The following is a 14,511-nucleotide window of genomic DNA, read 5'->3' on the forward strand; positions in this document are numbered from 1 at the left end:
GGACAGCTTTTGCTTTAATTTTGTACGTGTCCCTTTATCTAGTTACTATTGTTGATCGAAGGGTGACTCACATGTATTTATTTAATTTATAATATTTTATTATAATTACACTACACTGCAAGACATACATACTTTATTTTATATCAACACATTCATTTATTACACAATCATACAAAACATTATAGGAGTCGTCTATTGTCAAAGGTGGCAATCTGTGCATTTGGACAAAAAAAAAATATTGATATGTCAATACAGATTGATTTGAATATAATCGTCTTCTTCAAAGAATACGGTTCAAAACCTGCATTAAATAAAGGTTAATAGTTAACCTGTTATTTATCTAAGATGTCGTTCCGAAGAGTTTTGTGACTGCCAATGGAATACAAAGTCAATAATTCGTTTTTCTGATTTACCAATAATTGTCCAAAAGTCAGATTGCCGCCTTTGATAATAGTCGACTCATATACACTAAACAAAATTTAATTCACAATATAATAAAGTCAGGCGATAACTGCAGTATAGCGGCGGCGATAATATTTCGCGAGTACATCGGTGCATAGACGAACCGGTCGTCGCATTTTTACCGATCCACCGCCACCACCGCCACCAGACGTAATCTGACTTGCGAGCGTGCATCCTTTGTACCTTTCTGTACTACGCCTTTTAATTATTGCTTTTTTATTTCGTGTACCGCTTGTGTTGTTTGGACTATCTATTTCTTGTTTACTTTCTCCGTCTTTCTATATTTTGTGTTCGTCTTCAATAAAAGCTTTCATTATGTCCATTTGTGTTTGCAAAGACATTATAATACCAAAAAATCTGCTCTTCAGACTTATCTAGAAACGGACAGTGCAACATCTTAGGGTTTTATAAAAATAAAATATTATAATGGTGTAATAGTGTACAAAGTGTTTGCAATGTAATATATATTAACAACTAGCTGACCCGGCAGACTTCGTAACGCCTTAATCGATAAATAAAAGACCTAAACTTTTGTACAACATAAACTTAAAATAAACAAAAGGAATCCGTCCGACGGGGGACACATCAAAGGAAAAGCAAAATTGTTATTTTTATTTAATTCCGAGCATATTCATATTTATCTACCTTTTTAACCTTCTCTAGACTTCCACAAACAATTCAAGACCAAAATTAGCCAAATCGGTCCAGACGTTCTCAAGTTTTAGCGAGACTAACGAACAGCAATTCATTTTTATATATAGACTAGCGACCCGCCCTCGCTTCGCTTCGGAAACATTAAAACACACATAGACAAAAATAAAATAAAAAAAAGTAGCCTATGTTCATCAGGGACAATGTCGGCTTCTAATGGAAAAAGAATTTTTCAAATCGGTCCAGTAGTTTCGGAGCCTATTCGAAACAAACAAACAAACAAATCTTTCCTCTTTATAATATTAGTATAGATAAAGCAGTGTTTTTAAATAGCCCATCACCTGCAGAATCCAGCCCCCTCAAATAGAACTGTCCAACACATTTAAATTCGATCAAATTGATCTCATATGGAGAGGAATGAGACTAGTAGAGAGGAATGAGAGGAATGTTCACGATTGACTTCCATGTTGAAGAAATAACATCGTGTAATAAAAATCAAACCCGCAAAATTATAATTTGCGTAATCACTGGTCGTAGGACCTCTTGTGAGTCCGCACGGGTTAGTACCACGGCCCTGCCTGTTTTTGCCGTGAAGCAGTAATGCGTTTCGGTTTGAGGGGTGGGGTAGCCGTTGTAACTGTACTGAGACCTTAGAACTTATATCTCAAAGTGGGTGGCGCATTTACGTTGTAGATGTCTATGGTCTCCAGTAATCACTTAACATCCGGTGGGCTGTGAACTCTTTTTTTTTTTTTTTTTTATGATTGAAGGATTACTGGTGGCCCGGAGGCCTTTCCAGTTTCACCAGGACAGGTGGGCGAGCAAAGGCTCAGCCAGGAGGGGTGGGATTTGCTAACAGCTGCCCGAGCGCCTCCGAAGGAGACCTAACAACTCAAGAGTAGCTGCTTCGCGAATGAATCTACTACCGGATCGGAATCGCGACCCGCTGAGAAGATCCGGCGAGAAACTCAGCGAGCTGATTCATGGCTTAGGTTGCACGGCGAACTCTTTGTCGAGTTCGACGAGTACGGTTACCGAGGTCCCTAAGCCTGCTCCTAGAGCTGAAGGCGTCTAGTGCAAAGGTTATTGGATCTGATGGATCCGTAAGGACGTGTCTAGGGCGTCGACGGTGACTAGCTCCTGCATGATCAGGATTCGGGGAGTAGTCAGCGGCGGCTACGATAAGGCGATTATCATGACGCATAGCCTTATCGAAGTATCGTTCCGACGCTGACTTCATGTATTTCCGAATTGATTCGAGGCCCAGGTCGTCGTGTAGGTCAACGTTCCTCACGAACCACGGAGCCCCGACAGCTAACCTGCAAAAGCGGGATTGTAGGGATTGGAGGGTGTCTATGTGTGTGCGGGCCGCGTGAGCGAACACCACACTCGCGTAAGTCATGACGGGCCTTATGCAAGTTTTGTAAAGTGTCACCTTGTTCCGAAGGGACATTTTACTCCGCTTACAGATCATGGGGTAGAGTCTACCGAGAATAAACGCGGCACGGTCACGGACTGATTTTATATGCGGGCGGAATGTCATCGATGCATCCAGGGTAACGCCCAGGTACTTGACCTTCCTGGCCCAGGGTATGGGTTGTCTAAGGAGAGTAATCGGGGGTGTGAGATTCCTCCTCCTAAACCGGGAGGAAATCCGTGTGGAGCTTCCCCTCTGAAATAGCACCGCAGTACTTTTCGCTGGGTTGATGTCTATGCGCCATTTTCGGAACCACTGTCCTAGGGCTAGGGCTGCGCTCTGAAGCTTCTTCGCGATTAGGGACTTATTTCTACTAGAATAGTAAACAGTCGTGTCGTCGGCGAATAAAGCTAAATGGGTCGGCGGCGACCGGGGAATATCGTTGACGAATAAGCTAAATAGGAGGGGTGAGAGGACAGAGCCTTGCGGGACTCCAGCTGTGAGAGGTCGTGGGGAGGAGCGGGTTCCCTCGACTCGATATCGAAAAGAGCGGTTCGACAAGAAGTCCCGTATGATGAGCACGAGACTATCCGGCACGCCCATGTTGAATAGTTTGAAAATCAAACCATTCTGCCAGACTTTATCGAACGCTTTTGCGACGTCGAAGAAGAGAGATCCCGTGTATAACGGTTTTGGTCGATTAAGCCCCACAAGAATGTGCTCCGTGAGGCGGTGCACCTGTTGAACGCATGAGTGATTTGTACGGAATCCGAATTGTTCATCGATGAGAATGCCCTTGGATGAGACGAAGTCTCTGAGGCGTTTGTAGAGCAGACGCTCATACAGTTTGCCTAGAGACATGAGGAGGCTAATCGGGCGGTAGCTCGTCGGATGATTTTTTGGTTTACCGGGTTTATGTATGCCGATAACGTCCGCTTCTTTCCACACCGCGGGAAAGATACAGTTCGCCATAGCGGCATTGAAAATAGATGCCAACATCACGATGAGTTGGACGGGTAGAAGTTTAATAACGCGGTTAGATATACCGTCGGAACCGGGAGCCTTGCGAGGACGTAGGTCTTTGATCAAGTCTTTAACTTCTATCGGGGTGACGGGTGGTAACGCATCCGATGGTGGCAAGGAGGCTCTGCGTTCTACCTCACTGTCTACTAATTCTACATGAACAGGGTCCACGGATTGAGTGCTGGGCGTGCACTGGGTTTGCAATGTATCGGCCAGCAGCTCTGCTTTTTCGTCATCATCGAACGCCGCGAGTCGGCCTGAGGGGCCTACGAGGGGGGGCATAGTTACTACCGTATCCGATTTGAGAGTACGAGCTAAGCGGTAGTAAGACCTTTGGGAGGGCGCGAGTCCTAAGAAATCAGACCATCTGGCATCTCGGACTTCGGCGATGCGAGACTTTACGTCGCGTTGTACGGCACGCATTCGAATACGATTTTCCGCGGTAGGATACCTGTCGTAGGCGCGTATCGAGGCGTTCTTAGCTCTAAGGAGTTCCCTAATATCATCGGACAATTTGAAGCGGTGAAGGAAGTCCTCCGCTACAACTTGTTTCGATGATCTATCTAATGTTGAGGTGATGTGTGACGTCAAGCTGTGAACTCGTTCACCCATCTAAGCAATAAAAAAATATCGAAATACGAGCCACACGACCCACCTGATAGTGAATGGTTATTGTCGCCCATGGACATCAGCAACGCCGGGGCACAGACGAGCCGCTGCCTACCGTTGTCAGAGCAATTTTTCAAAAGAAAAACATATTTTTACAAAAGTATGTATTTTTTATTATTTTTATTTTATTCCATAAGCACTGCTGTGAATTATAACAAAAAAAAAATGAATCTCATTTCTAGTATAATTTTTTTGAGGTACTCAGTCAACAAAAAAAACTATATATTTACATACACATTTTTCTAACATAATTGGCGCGTGCAAGTTCTCAAATAATAATAATAATATTATTTATTTCATAACATAGTCGCTGTCAAACCAAAATCTGCTAAGTGCAAAAACTCTATTTTGAATTAACGAGTAAAAAAAACATTTTCGTATAAAATTTTGATCAATTTTGAAGAACTATAATATCAAATGAAAGCTATAAATAAATAATAGTTTAAAAAAACTAACAAAATACGGTTTTATAGAAAATCCAACTAAAAAAATAAGAAAATAAATTTTAATAAATTTGAATTAAAAATAGTGTAAGAAAAAATGATTTTATTGTAAAAAAAGGGCGTGGGGTGCTTTTCAGGATATTATCAAAATAACCCTTCTACTCATATCTGTTCATAAAATATTTATAACTACTGATACCATGCACCCCACCCTTTTTTTACAATAAAATCATTTTTTCTTACATTATTTTTAATTCAAATTTATTAAAATTTATTTTCTACTTTTTAGTTGGATTTTCTATAAAAGCGTATTTTGTTAGTTTTTTTTGAAACTATTATTTATTTTTTTGTTGAATTTCAATTATTTTCAATATTTTTTTAAATATTTAATTCTCATCGGTCCTTAATAAGTATACCAAACTTCGAGTTAATCCAACGTTGTGAAGGGGGTCAAAATTGTGTTCAAAGATTCCGTTACATACTAACATACGTATGAAGCTAATAAAAGCGTATTAATATTAAATCTATAGACACATAACAGTTTTTTTTTATACGTTAGATATAGATAGGGCTGTGAACTAAACGAAAAGATCAAAAATGAAAAATCTCAAAAAGTGCATGCACATAGTAGATTTTGGTTTGACAACGATGACATATTGTGTTTGGTCTTAATCCAATTACGTATTCCAGAGATATTAAGATGTAATTTTAACGGCATCATGGTTCATCCTTGGCCCGAGCTTTCTACAACTCCTCACCCTCGACAAGAACATGATATCCGGGTGTATTTGACTACGCCGCGAAGCATCAGCAGAAACTCCTATCCCGGATTTACTGGACCTTTTTTACTTTTTATTTATTTATTGCCTTTGTAGGCAGACGAGCGTACGGCCCACCTGATGGTAAGTGGTCACCGTCGACCATGGACGTCAGCAATGCCAGGGGCAGAGCCAAGCCGCTGCCTACCATAAAGTACTCTCCGCAAGCCTCGTTTGAAGAAGAACATGTCATAGCGCTCGGAAAACAGGGTGGTGGTAGGACCCACTGGTGGTAGGACGTCTTGTAAGTCCGTACGGGTAGGTACCACCGCCTTGCCTATTTATGCCGCGAAGCAGTAATGCGCTTGGAAGGGGGTGCAGGGCTCCGGTAACCACTTAACACTAGGCGGGCTGAAAGCTCGTCCACCCATCTAAAAGCCCTCCCCGAAACATCACAAACAGACAAACACAAAAATTCATTTCCATTTATTATCTACGGCAGGACTTGGTAGCTAGAGGTCATCGACCTTTCAGAGGTCATCGACCTTTTAGGCAGTATACAGGGTGTTGTTTTTTTTGTTTTTGTTTTTGTTAAGCTCTATTTTATTTTCTTCAAGTCGCTCTGAGGACGTCGTCTATTTCGGCGAGCGCCATCGTAGCGGACCTGACCAGCTCCGCCTTCTTCCTGCTGTTCTCAGTTAGAGTGCTGAGACTCTGTCGGAGGGTGTTCACGCGGGCCGACACTCGCCTCTTCTCTTCCAGGAGGAGTTCGCGCGCCTTTGGACCTGGGGATAGGTAAGTGTTAAACGTTGTTAGTTTACTGTTGGGTAGGACCTCTTGTGAGTCCGCGCGGGTAGGTACTACCACCCGGCCTATTTCCGCCGTGAAGCAGTAATGCGTTCCTGCCTGAGGGTAGTCAGCGCGTACGTACCGAGCAGCGGCAGGTAGTCCGGCGCGCGCTCCGTCCTCAGGTCCAGACTGAACCAGTCGTCCATGTCTTCAGAGTCCGACGAGGGCAACTCCTGCAATGAGGTTCAACAAATAAAACATTACTAGATACTCAATAACTATGATTATTGTTGCCTTTTTTAGAGACTGGAAGGGGGATGGGGGTGTTAGGGGGAGAGAGGGAAAGAGAGAGAGAGAGAATAATAAATACAAAAAAAAGTAAAATTGACGATCTTATCGCTAAGATCGATGTCTTCCAGACAACCATCAGGTGGAAAAGAATCGCTTGGAAACCAATTACACGCGGCGTATCAATTAATTGAAGTATATATACATAGATACACACACATATACATACATAAGTATACATACAATTATGAATAATGCAATAATAATTTTAATTTTCTACGCTTATGTAAGAACTAGCAGATGACCGGTATATTTTTTTTGATAAGTTCTGTTTTTTAGAAATTATATTTAAATACGAATTACATATTGATAAAATGATGAAATATTAATATAGTCTAGTCAACAAGTTCAAAAACGTGTTAAATAGACATAAAGCTCCTAAAAATATGTACGATAGCTCATTGGATGCGGAATGATGTCTACAAAAATGTTTTTTAAGGGCTTATTAGCACATAAAAAATTGCGATTGTTATAAACAAAATAAGATTTAAAAAAAAAGGAATTTGGTTTTTCCTTAATTATTTCTAAAATAATGATATTTAAGGAATTTTGAAAAAAGATCCTGAAAGAGGAGGAAATTTCCAATAAAAAAGTCCCAACTCCCGGAATTCTATCTCTATTATTTATAAAAAAAAATTAACGCTGAAAATAGCGCTCCGCGCGGTCGTTACGGCATAGGCGCGCCGTCTAAAAAGCCCGTATATAACCTAAAATATTTTTTTTATAGTATTAAATAACAATTTAAAAATTTGAATAAATTATGGTGTAATCTAAACACTTGAACGAAAAAAACCTCGGTGAAAAAAAATATTTATATCGATTTTTCAAACATTTACACCATTGTTAATTAACTAACTTTTTTCCAATCTCTGTTTTTATAAATTACGGTATAAAAGTTACAATAATTCATCTATAAATTTTTCACTTCGTGGAGCTCTTATCATTTAAGTACTTAATAAAGTTAAGCAAAAAAAATTTTTTAATCTTTATTATTTTTATTTATTTATTTATTTATTTATGTACACACAGAAAACAAGACACAGTACAGAGTAATAGGAAAATTATGTACAAAGGCACTGCTTATTTCTTTGAGAAATCTCTTCCAGCAGACCTGCGAGAGGATAATGAGAATAATAATAAAAAGTGATAAGTGTGTGTAGAACAAATAACACATAACTAAAATAACAAATACAACATGAGAATTATAGCACATACACATAGCAAATATTATAAGTAACACAGTAACACTCGTATATGCGAAGAGTATAGAACCATGATTATTCGGTTGATGAGAGATAAAATTGTTTTTGTATTTTGATAATTATATTTTTTTTAATTAACAAAAAATTAAATTTCTAAAAAATGTTATAAAAAATAGTTTTTTTTCGTAATATCTTAATATTGCTGTTTTTGCATATATAGGTATTAATTACCATTTAAAAAAAAATTTTTACGCTGTTTGTTAAGAAATTGTTTATAAATAAATAGACTATTTAGGGATTTAAAAAAAAAAAAATTACCGTCTTATTGTATAGGTGAAATAAAGATATAAAAAAAAAAAATTCTTAAATAAATGTTTTAATTGTTTAAAATCGTTTTTTTCATATTTCAATTGTTTAAATAATTAGTTAAGAAATTATTTTTTTCTTAAAAATCATCATTGACTCTTTTCAGCGGATTAACAAAGAAATACATTTTTTTATAAATAATTTCAGTGTTTATTAACTTAACAATTTGTTATAAAAAATTAATATTAATCGTTATATTTTTTTTCGAAGACTACAAAAAATGACAAAAACAACCATACATAACAAAATATAGAAAAAAAAAAATTGTATTTTTTACAGCATTTTTAGATATTATATGATAATGAAATTACAGCCGTTACATAATTTGTCAAGCTATAAATTGTTATAACTTTTAAACTATAAGAGATACGGTAAAGGACACTCAGGTCATTTTTATAAAGGATTTATTTATCTTTAAAATAAATTCAAAATCGATCCTGTAACTATTGTTTATCAGTTATAAGCATTTGTTTATAAAAATTTAAGATTTTTTTGATATTTTTTTAAATTTCATAGCTTATAATTTGTTGAATAATATAGATACAGCTACGGACCCAAAAACTTTTTTGTTCTATGATAAAATATCTTTCTAATTACGTATAAATCATAGAAATATATAATTTTGTTTAAATAATATACTAGTTTTAATTTATACTTACCTCATTTACATTCTGCTATCGATCAGTTTTCATTTATTTATCAAATGCTTATAACAACTGATAAACAATAGTTACAGGATCGATTTTGAATTTATTTTAAAGATAAATAAATCCTTTATGTGGGTGACTCACATGTATTTATTTATTTTATAATATTTTATTATAATTACACTACACAACAACACTACATACTTTATTTTATATCAAAACATTCATTTATCACACAATCATACAAAACATTATTTACACTAAACAAAATAATATTCACAAGCAAAGTCAGGCGATAACTGCAGTATAGCGGCGGCGATATATTTCGCTAGTACATCGGTCGCATTTTTACCGATCCACCGCCACCAGTCGAAATCTGACTTGCGAGCGCGCATCCCGTATATCTTTTATGTTCTACGCCCTTTTATAATTTTTGCTTTTTGTTTCGTGTACTGCTTGTGTTGCTTGGACTATCTGTTTCTTGTTACTTTCTCCTTCTTTCTTTATATTTGTGTTCGTCTTAAATAAAAACTTTGGTTGTGCCCTTTTGTGTTTGCAAAGACTTTATATCACAACCCAAGACGACTAAACTAGTGACCCCGGAGAACACATTCAAGAGATGTCCAGTTCGAGTGGAAGTGATACAGTTAAATCGCAAGTTAACACGCGGCCACGGCGACACGGTAAAATGGCGTCTCCGGTCGTAGCGACAGACTTAACAACTTTTTCGTCGCCACCCTCACATTTACGTATCCCACCTTTTTGGCCAGAAAAACCAGCTATATGGTTCGCTCAAATTGAAGCACAGTTTGCAGTAATGCGTATTACGGATGATGCGTCCAAATTTTACCACATCCTGAGTAACTTAGACAGGCAGTATGCGGCCGAAGTTGAAGACATTCTTACCGGCCCACCTGACTACAATCGACTTAAAGATGAGCTCATCAAGAGACTGTCAGTGTCGCAGGAGAATAAGGTGAAGCAGTTGCTCATGCACGAACAGCTCGGAAGCCGCAAGCCTTCACAATTCCTACGGCACCTGCAACATCTCGCTGGCCCCGGAATACCCGAGGACTTCGTCAAAACAATTTGGACAAGCCGTCTACCCACTGGATTGCAGCCAATCATCGCTTCACAGCCATCGTTGTCTCTCGACGCACTGGCGGAACTTGCCGACCGGGTCAATGACATCGCGACCCCGGTACCGCAGGTAGCAAGCGCTACCACGTCTACAAATATCGACGAGTTAACACGACAAGTAGCGGAGCTGACAAAGCATGTGAGCGCACTAGCCGCGCAAGTCAACCATCACCCAAGCAGAGGACAACGGAGACCGACAAAGCAACAGCGCAGCAGATCTTCATCTCGCCGCCGGTCACAGTCTAACTACAGACAGCACCCCATATGTTGGTATCACTTCAAATATGGTACCAAAGCCGTCAGATGTGTCCAGCCGTGCGACTACAAGGCGTCGGAAAACAGTCAACAGTCCGGACAGTCGCTGATGGCGACACAAGACTGCCGCAACACCACGGGTCGCCTCTTCATCACGGACAGTAAAACAAAAAATCAATTTCTTATTGATACCGGTAGTGATATTTGTGTCTACCCAGTGTCCGCACTTCGAGAGCGTCGTTATAAAACTTCTTTTCAACTCAGTGCCGCGAATGGTTCAGTGATAGATACTTATGGATATATCGAACTTAATCTTAATTTAGGTTTACGTCGTGACTTTCCATGGCGCTTTGTTGTTGCTGATGTCACAATGGCTATTATTGGTGTTGATTTTCTTTCTCATTACAACCTTATTGTTGACATCAGCAACCAACAACTTATTGATACTTTAACCAATCTTAAGTTTGTAACATCTATATGTAAAAATAATTGTCTTGTCACGAGTGTAAAAATTCCAACTGGTGGTAGTGGTAGGTATCACAATATTTTAGCACAATATCCGGAAATAACTCGCCCCGCTGGTACTCCGGGTATCGTCAGACATCACACGACACACCACATCATCACCACACCAGGTCCACCTGTATCGCTGCCGCCCCGTCGTCTCGCCCCAGATAAATTAAGAATTGCCAAGCAGGAGTTCGATGCCATGCTACGTAACGGCACGGCACGCCCTTCCTGCAGTCCTTGGGCATCACCACTGCATCTGGTGTCGAAAAAAAAAGACGACGGCTGGCGTCCATGTGGCGACTACAGGTCATTGAATGCACGAACCATACCCGACAAATATCCTATTCGTCATATACATGACTTTTCACATTGTTTGTCCGGATGCACAATTTTCTCTGTTGTCGATTTACAAAAAGCTTATAATCAGATACCAGTAGCTAAGGACGACATTTTAAAGACAGCGATCACAACACCTTTCGGATTATTCGAATTTCCGTATATGACGTTCGGGCTGCGCAATGCCGCGCAAACTTTTCAAAGATTCGCTGACGAGATGACGCGTGGACTGGATTTTACATTTCCTTATATCGACGATTTTTTAATTTTTAGCAGGTCAGCCCAGGAGCACGAAGACCACTTGCACCAACTCTTCACACGCATGAAAGAGTATGGCGTTTTGGTTAATACTACCAAATGTGTCTTCGGCGTCCCAGAAGTCACGTTTTTGGGCTACCAAATCTCCGAGAAGGGTACCAAGCCTCTGGTAAGCAAGGTCGAGGCTATCTCAAATTTTCCTGTCCCAAAAACCGTCAGAGAACTCCGGCGATTTTTGGGCATGATAAATTTTTATCGCCGATTTCTACCTAACGCTGCCCAGATACAAGCGCCTCTCAACGCATTGCTAGTTGGTTCCGTTAAAGGTGCGCAACCCGTCGCTATCGAGGGAAAGTCATTGCAAGCCTTCCAAGATTGCAAAACCAGCCTATGCAATGCAGCTCTCCTAGCCCATCCCGATACTCAAGCAAAGTTGAGTCTCGTGACAGACGCTTCGGACTCTGCAATAGGTGGAGTACTCCAGCAACTTAAAGGTGGAGATTGGCAGCCGTTAGCATTTTTCTCTCGAAAATTGAGCCCCTCGCAGTCAAAATACTCGCCGTACGACCGAGAGCTTCTCGCCATTTATGAGAGCATAAAATACTTTCGGCATATGCTTGAAGCAACAAACTTTACTGTGCATACTGACCACAAACCTTTATGTTACGCATTTCAGCAGCCGAAGCATAACTGTTCGCCGCGTCAGTACAGACATCTGGACTTCATCTCTCAGTTCACCATGGACATAAGGTTTGTTTCGGGCAAAGACAACCTTGTCGCTGACACCTTGTCTCGCATCTGTGAACTGCAGATGCCTGTGGACTTGGAAGAAATGGCCAAGCTACAAACCACAGATCCGGAGCTGGCAGAACATTTATCGGGTGGAACCTCTTTACGCCTGACTAAGATGAGCGTCCCTGGAAGTCAAGCTGTTTTGTACTGCGACGTCAGTACGCAGATGCCCAGGCCGTTCGTCCCACGAGAGATGCGTCAGAAGGTATTTCAGTGCCTTCATTCACTCAGCCACCCCGGTCCCAACGCTTCAGCCAAACTCGTTGCACAACGATTCGTTTGGCCACTAATGCGGAAAAATTGCCGTGAATGGTCTAAGGCATGTTTGAATTGCCAGCGCTCGAAGGTCACAAGACACGTCACCGCCCCTGTGGGCAGGCATGACCTACCTTCAGCACGATTCAAACATGTCCACCTAGACTTGATCGGACCCCTACCGCCAGCAGGTGATTATCGGTACTGCCTTACAGCCGTCGATCGCTTTACGCGATGGGCAGAAGCTGTACCTCTAACCGACATCACCGCCAAAACAGTGGCCACAGCATTCATTTCATGTTGGGTGTCCCGATACGGTTGTCCTGTCGAGGTTGTCACCGACCGCGGCAGACAATTCGAGTCGGATTTATTTTTACGGTTGTCCAAGTCCATCGGCTTTGATCACCGTAGAACAACAGCATATCATCCACAGTGCAACGGTTTGGTTGAACGTTTTCACCGGCAGCTGAAAGCTGCGATAACTTGCCACGTAGACGCAAACTGGACTGAGACCTTGCCACTCGTCCTTCTCGGTATTAGGACTGCTTTCAAGGAAGAACTCCAAACGTCATCGGCAGAGCTGGTGTACGGTGAGCCTCTTCGCCTCCCGGGTGAATTCTTCGGCCATAATATCACACACCACACTACCGACGTTACCGACTTCTTAGCTCGTATGAGGTCCTTTGCAGAGAAGATACGCCCAGTCCCTCCTCACAGGAGGAGGTCCATACAGGACCACACGAAGTACTTAAAAGAGGCGATAAATATTTTTCTATTCTTGTCAAAAACAAAGCTGTGACGGTAAGTATAGATCGCCTTAAGCCGGCATATATACTATGCAATGACACCGGCACGACCTTAAGTCACACATCTCCACCAGATACACCACCCACTGCACCAGATACACCAGATACACCACCCACTCCACCACACCAACACCTCCCAGTAAGAACAACACGATCAGGCAGGAGAGTACACTTTCCTGATTATTATCGCCCGTAGGCACGGTCTCCGGAGGGGAGTGATGTGGGTGACTCACATGTATTTATTTATTTTATAATATTTTATTATAATTACACTACACAACAACACTACATACTTTATTTTATATCAAAACATTCATTTATCACACAATCATACAAAACATTATTTACACTAAACAAAATAATATTCACAAGCAAAGTCAGGCGATAACTGCAGTATAGCGGCGGCGATATATTTCGCTAGTACATCGGTCGCATTTTTACCGATCCACCGCCACCAGTCGAAATCTGACTTGCGAGCGCGCATCCCGTATATCTTTTATGTTCTACGCCCTTTTATAATTTTTGCTTTTTGTTTCGTGTACTGCTTGTGTTGCTTGGACTATCTGTTTCTTGTTACTTTCTCCTTCTTTCTTTATATTTGTGTTCGTCTTAAATAAAAACTTTCTTTGTGTACTTTTGTGTTTGCAAAGACTTTATATCACAACCTAAGACGACTAAACTTTATAAAAATGACCTGAGTGTCCTTTACCGTATCTCTTATAGTTTAAAAGTTATAACAATTTATAACTTGACAAATTATGTAATGGCTGTAATTTCATTATCATTTAATATCTAAAAATGTGTAAAAAATACAAAAAAAAAATTTCTATATTTTGTTATGTATGGTTGGATTTGTAATTTTTTGTAGTTTTCGAAAAAAAATATAACGATTAATATTAATTTTTTAAAACAAATTGTTAAGTTAATAAACAATGAAATTATTTATAAAAAAATGTATTTCTTTGTTAATCCGCTGAAAAGAGTCAATGATGATTTTTAAGAAAAAAATAATTTCTTAACTAATTATTTAAACAATTGAAATATGAAAAAAACGATTTTAAACAATTAAAACATTTATTTAAGAATTTTTTTTTTTGTTTTAAATCTTTATTTCACCTATACAATAAGACGGTAATTTTTTTTTTTTTTAAATCCCAAAATAGTCTATTTATTTATAAACAATTTCTTAACAAACAGCGTAAATTTTTTTTTAAGTGTTAATAAATACCTATAGATGCAAAAACAGCAATATTAAGATATTACGAAAAAAAACAATTTTTCATAACATTTTTTAGAAATTTAATTTTTTGTTAATTAAAAAAAATTATAATTATCAAAATAATAAAGATTAAAAAATTTTTTTTGCTTAACTTTATTAAGTACT

The 14,511-nt window shown here is 39.4% G+C and overlaps 1 protein-coding gene across 1 annotated transcript in view; it reads right to left on the reverse strand.

Annotated features, from left to right (window-relative positions):
* Positions 1-4,311: 4,311 nt before the first annotated feature.
* Positions 4,312-14,511, reverse strand: part of LOC101742971 (uncharacterized) — a 29,121-nt gene continuing 18,921 nt past the window's right edge. Inside the window, exons 16-17 of the mRNA XM_038019916.2 lie at positions 6,355-6,445; positions 4,312-6,208 (exon numbers count right to left, since the gene is read on the reverse strand). Of these exons, the coding sequence (XP_037875844.1) occupies positions 6,036-6,208; positions 6,355-6,445 (264 nt within the window). The 3' untranslated portion in view covers positions 4,312-6,035. The remainder of the gene's footprint in view (positions 6,209-6,354; positions 6,446-14,511) is intronic.

Source organism: Bombyx mori, chromosome 24, assembly GCF_030269925.1.
Source record: "Bombyx mori chromosome 24, ASM3026992v2".
NCBI classification, from domain to species: Eukaryota; Metazoa; Arthropoda; class Insecta; order Lepidoptera; family Bombycidae; genus Bombyx; species Bombyx mori.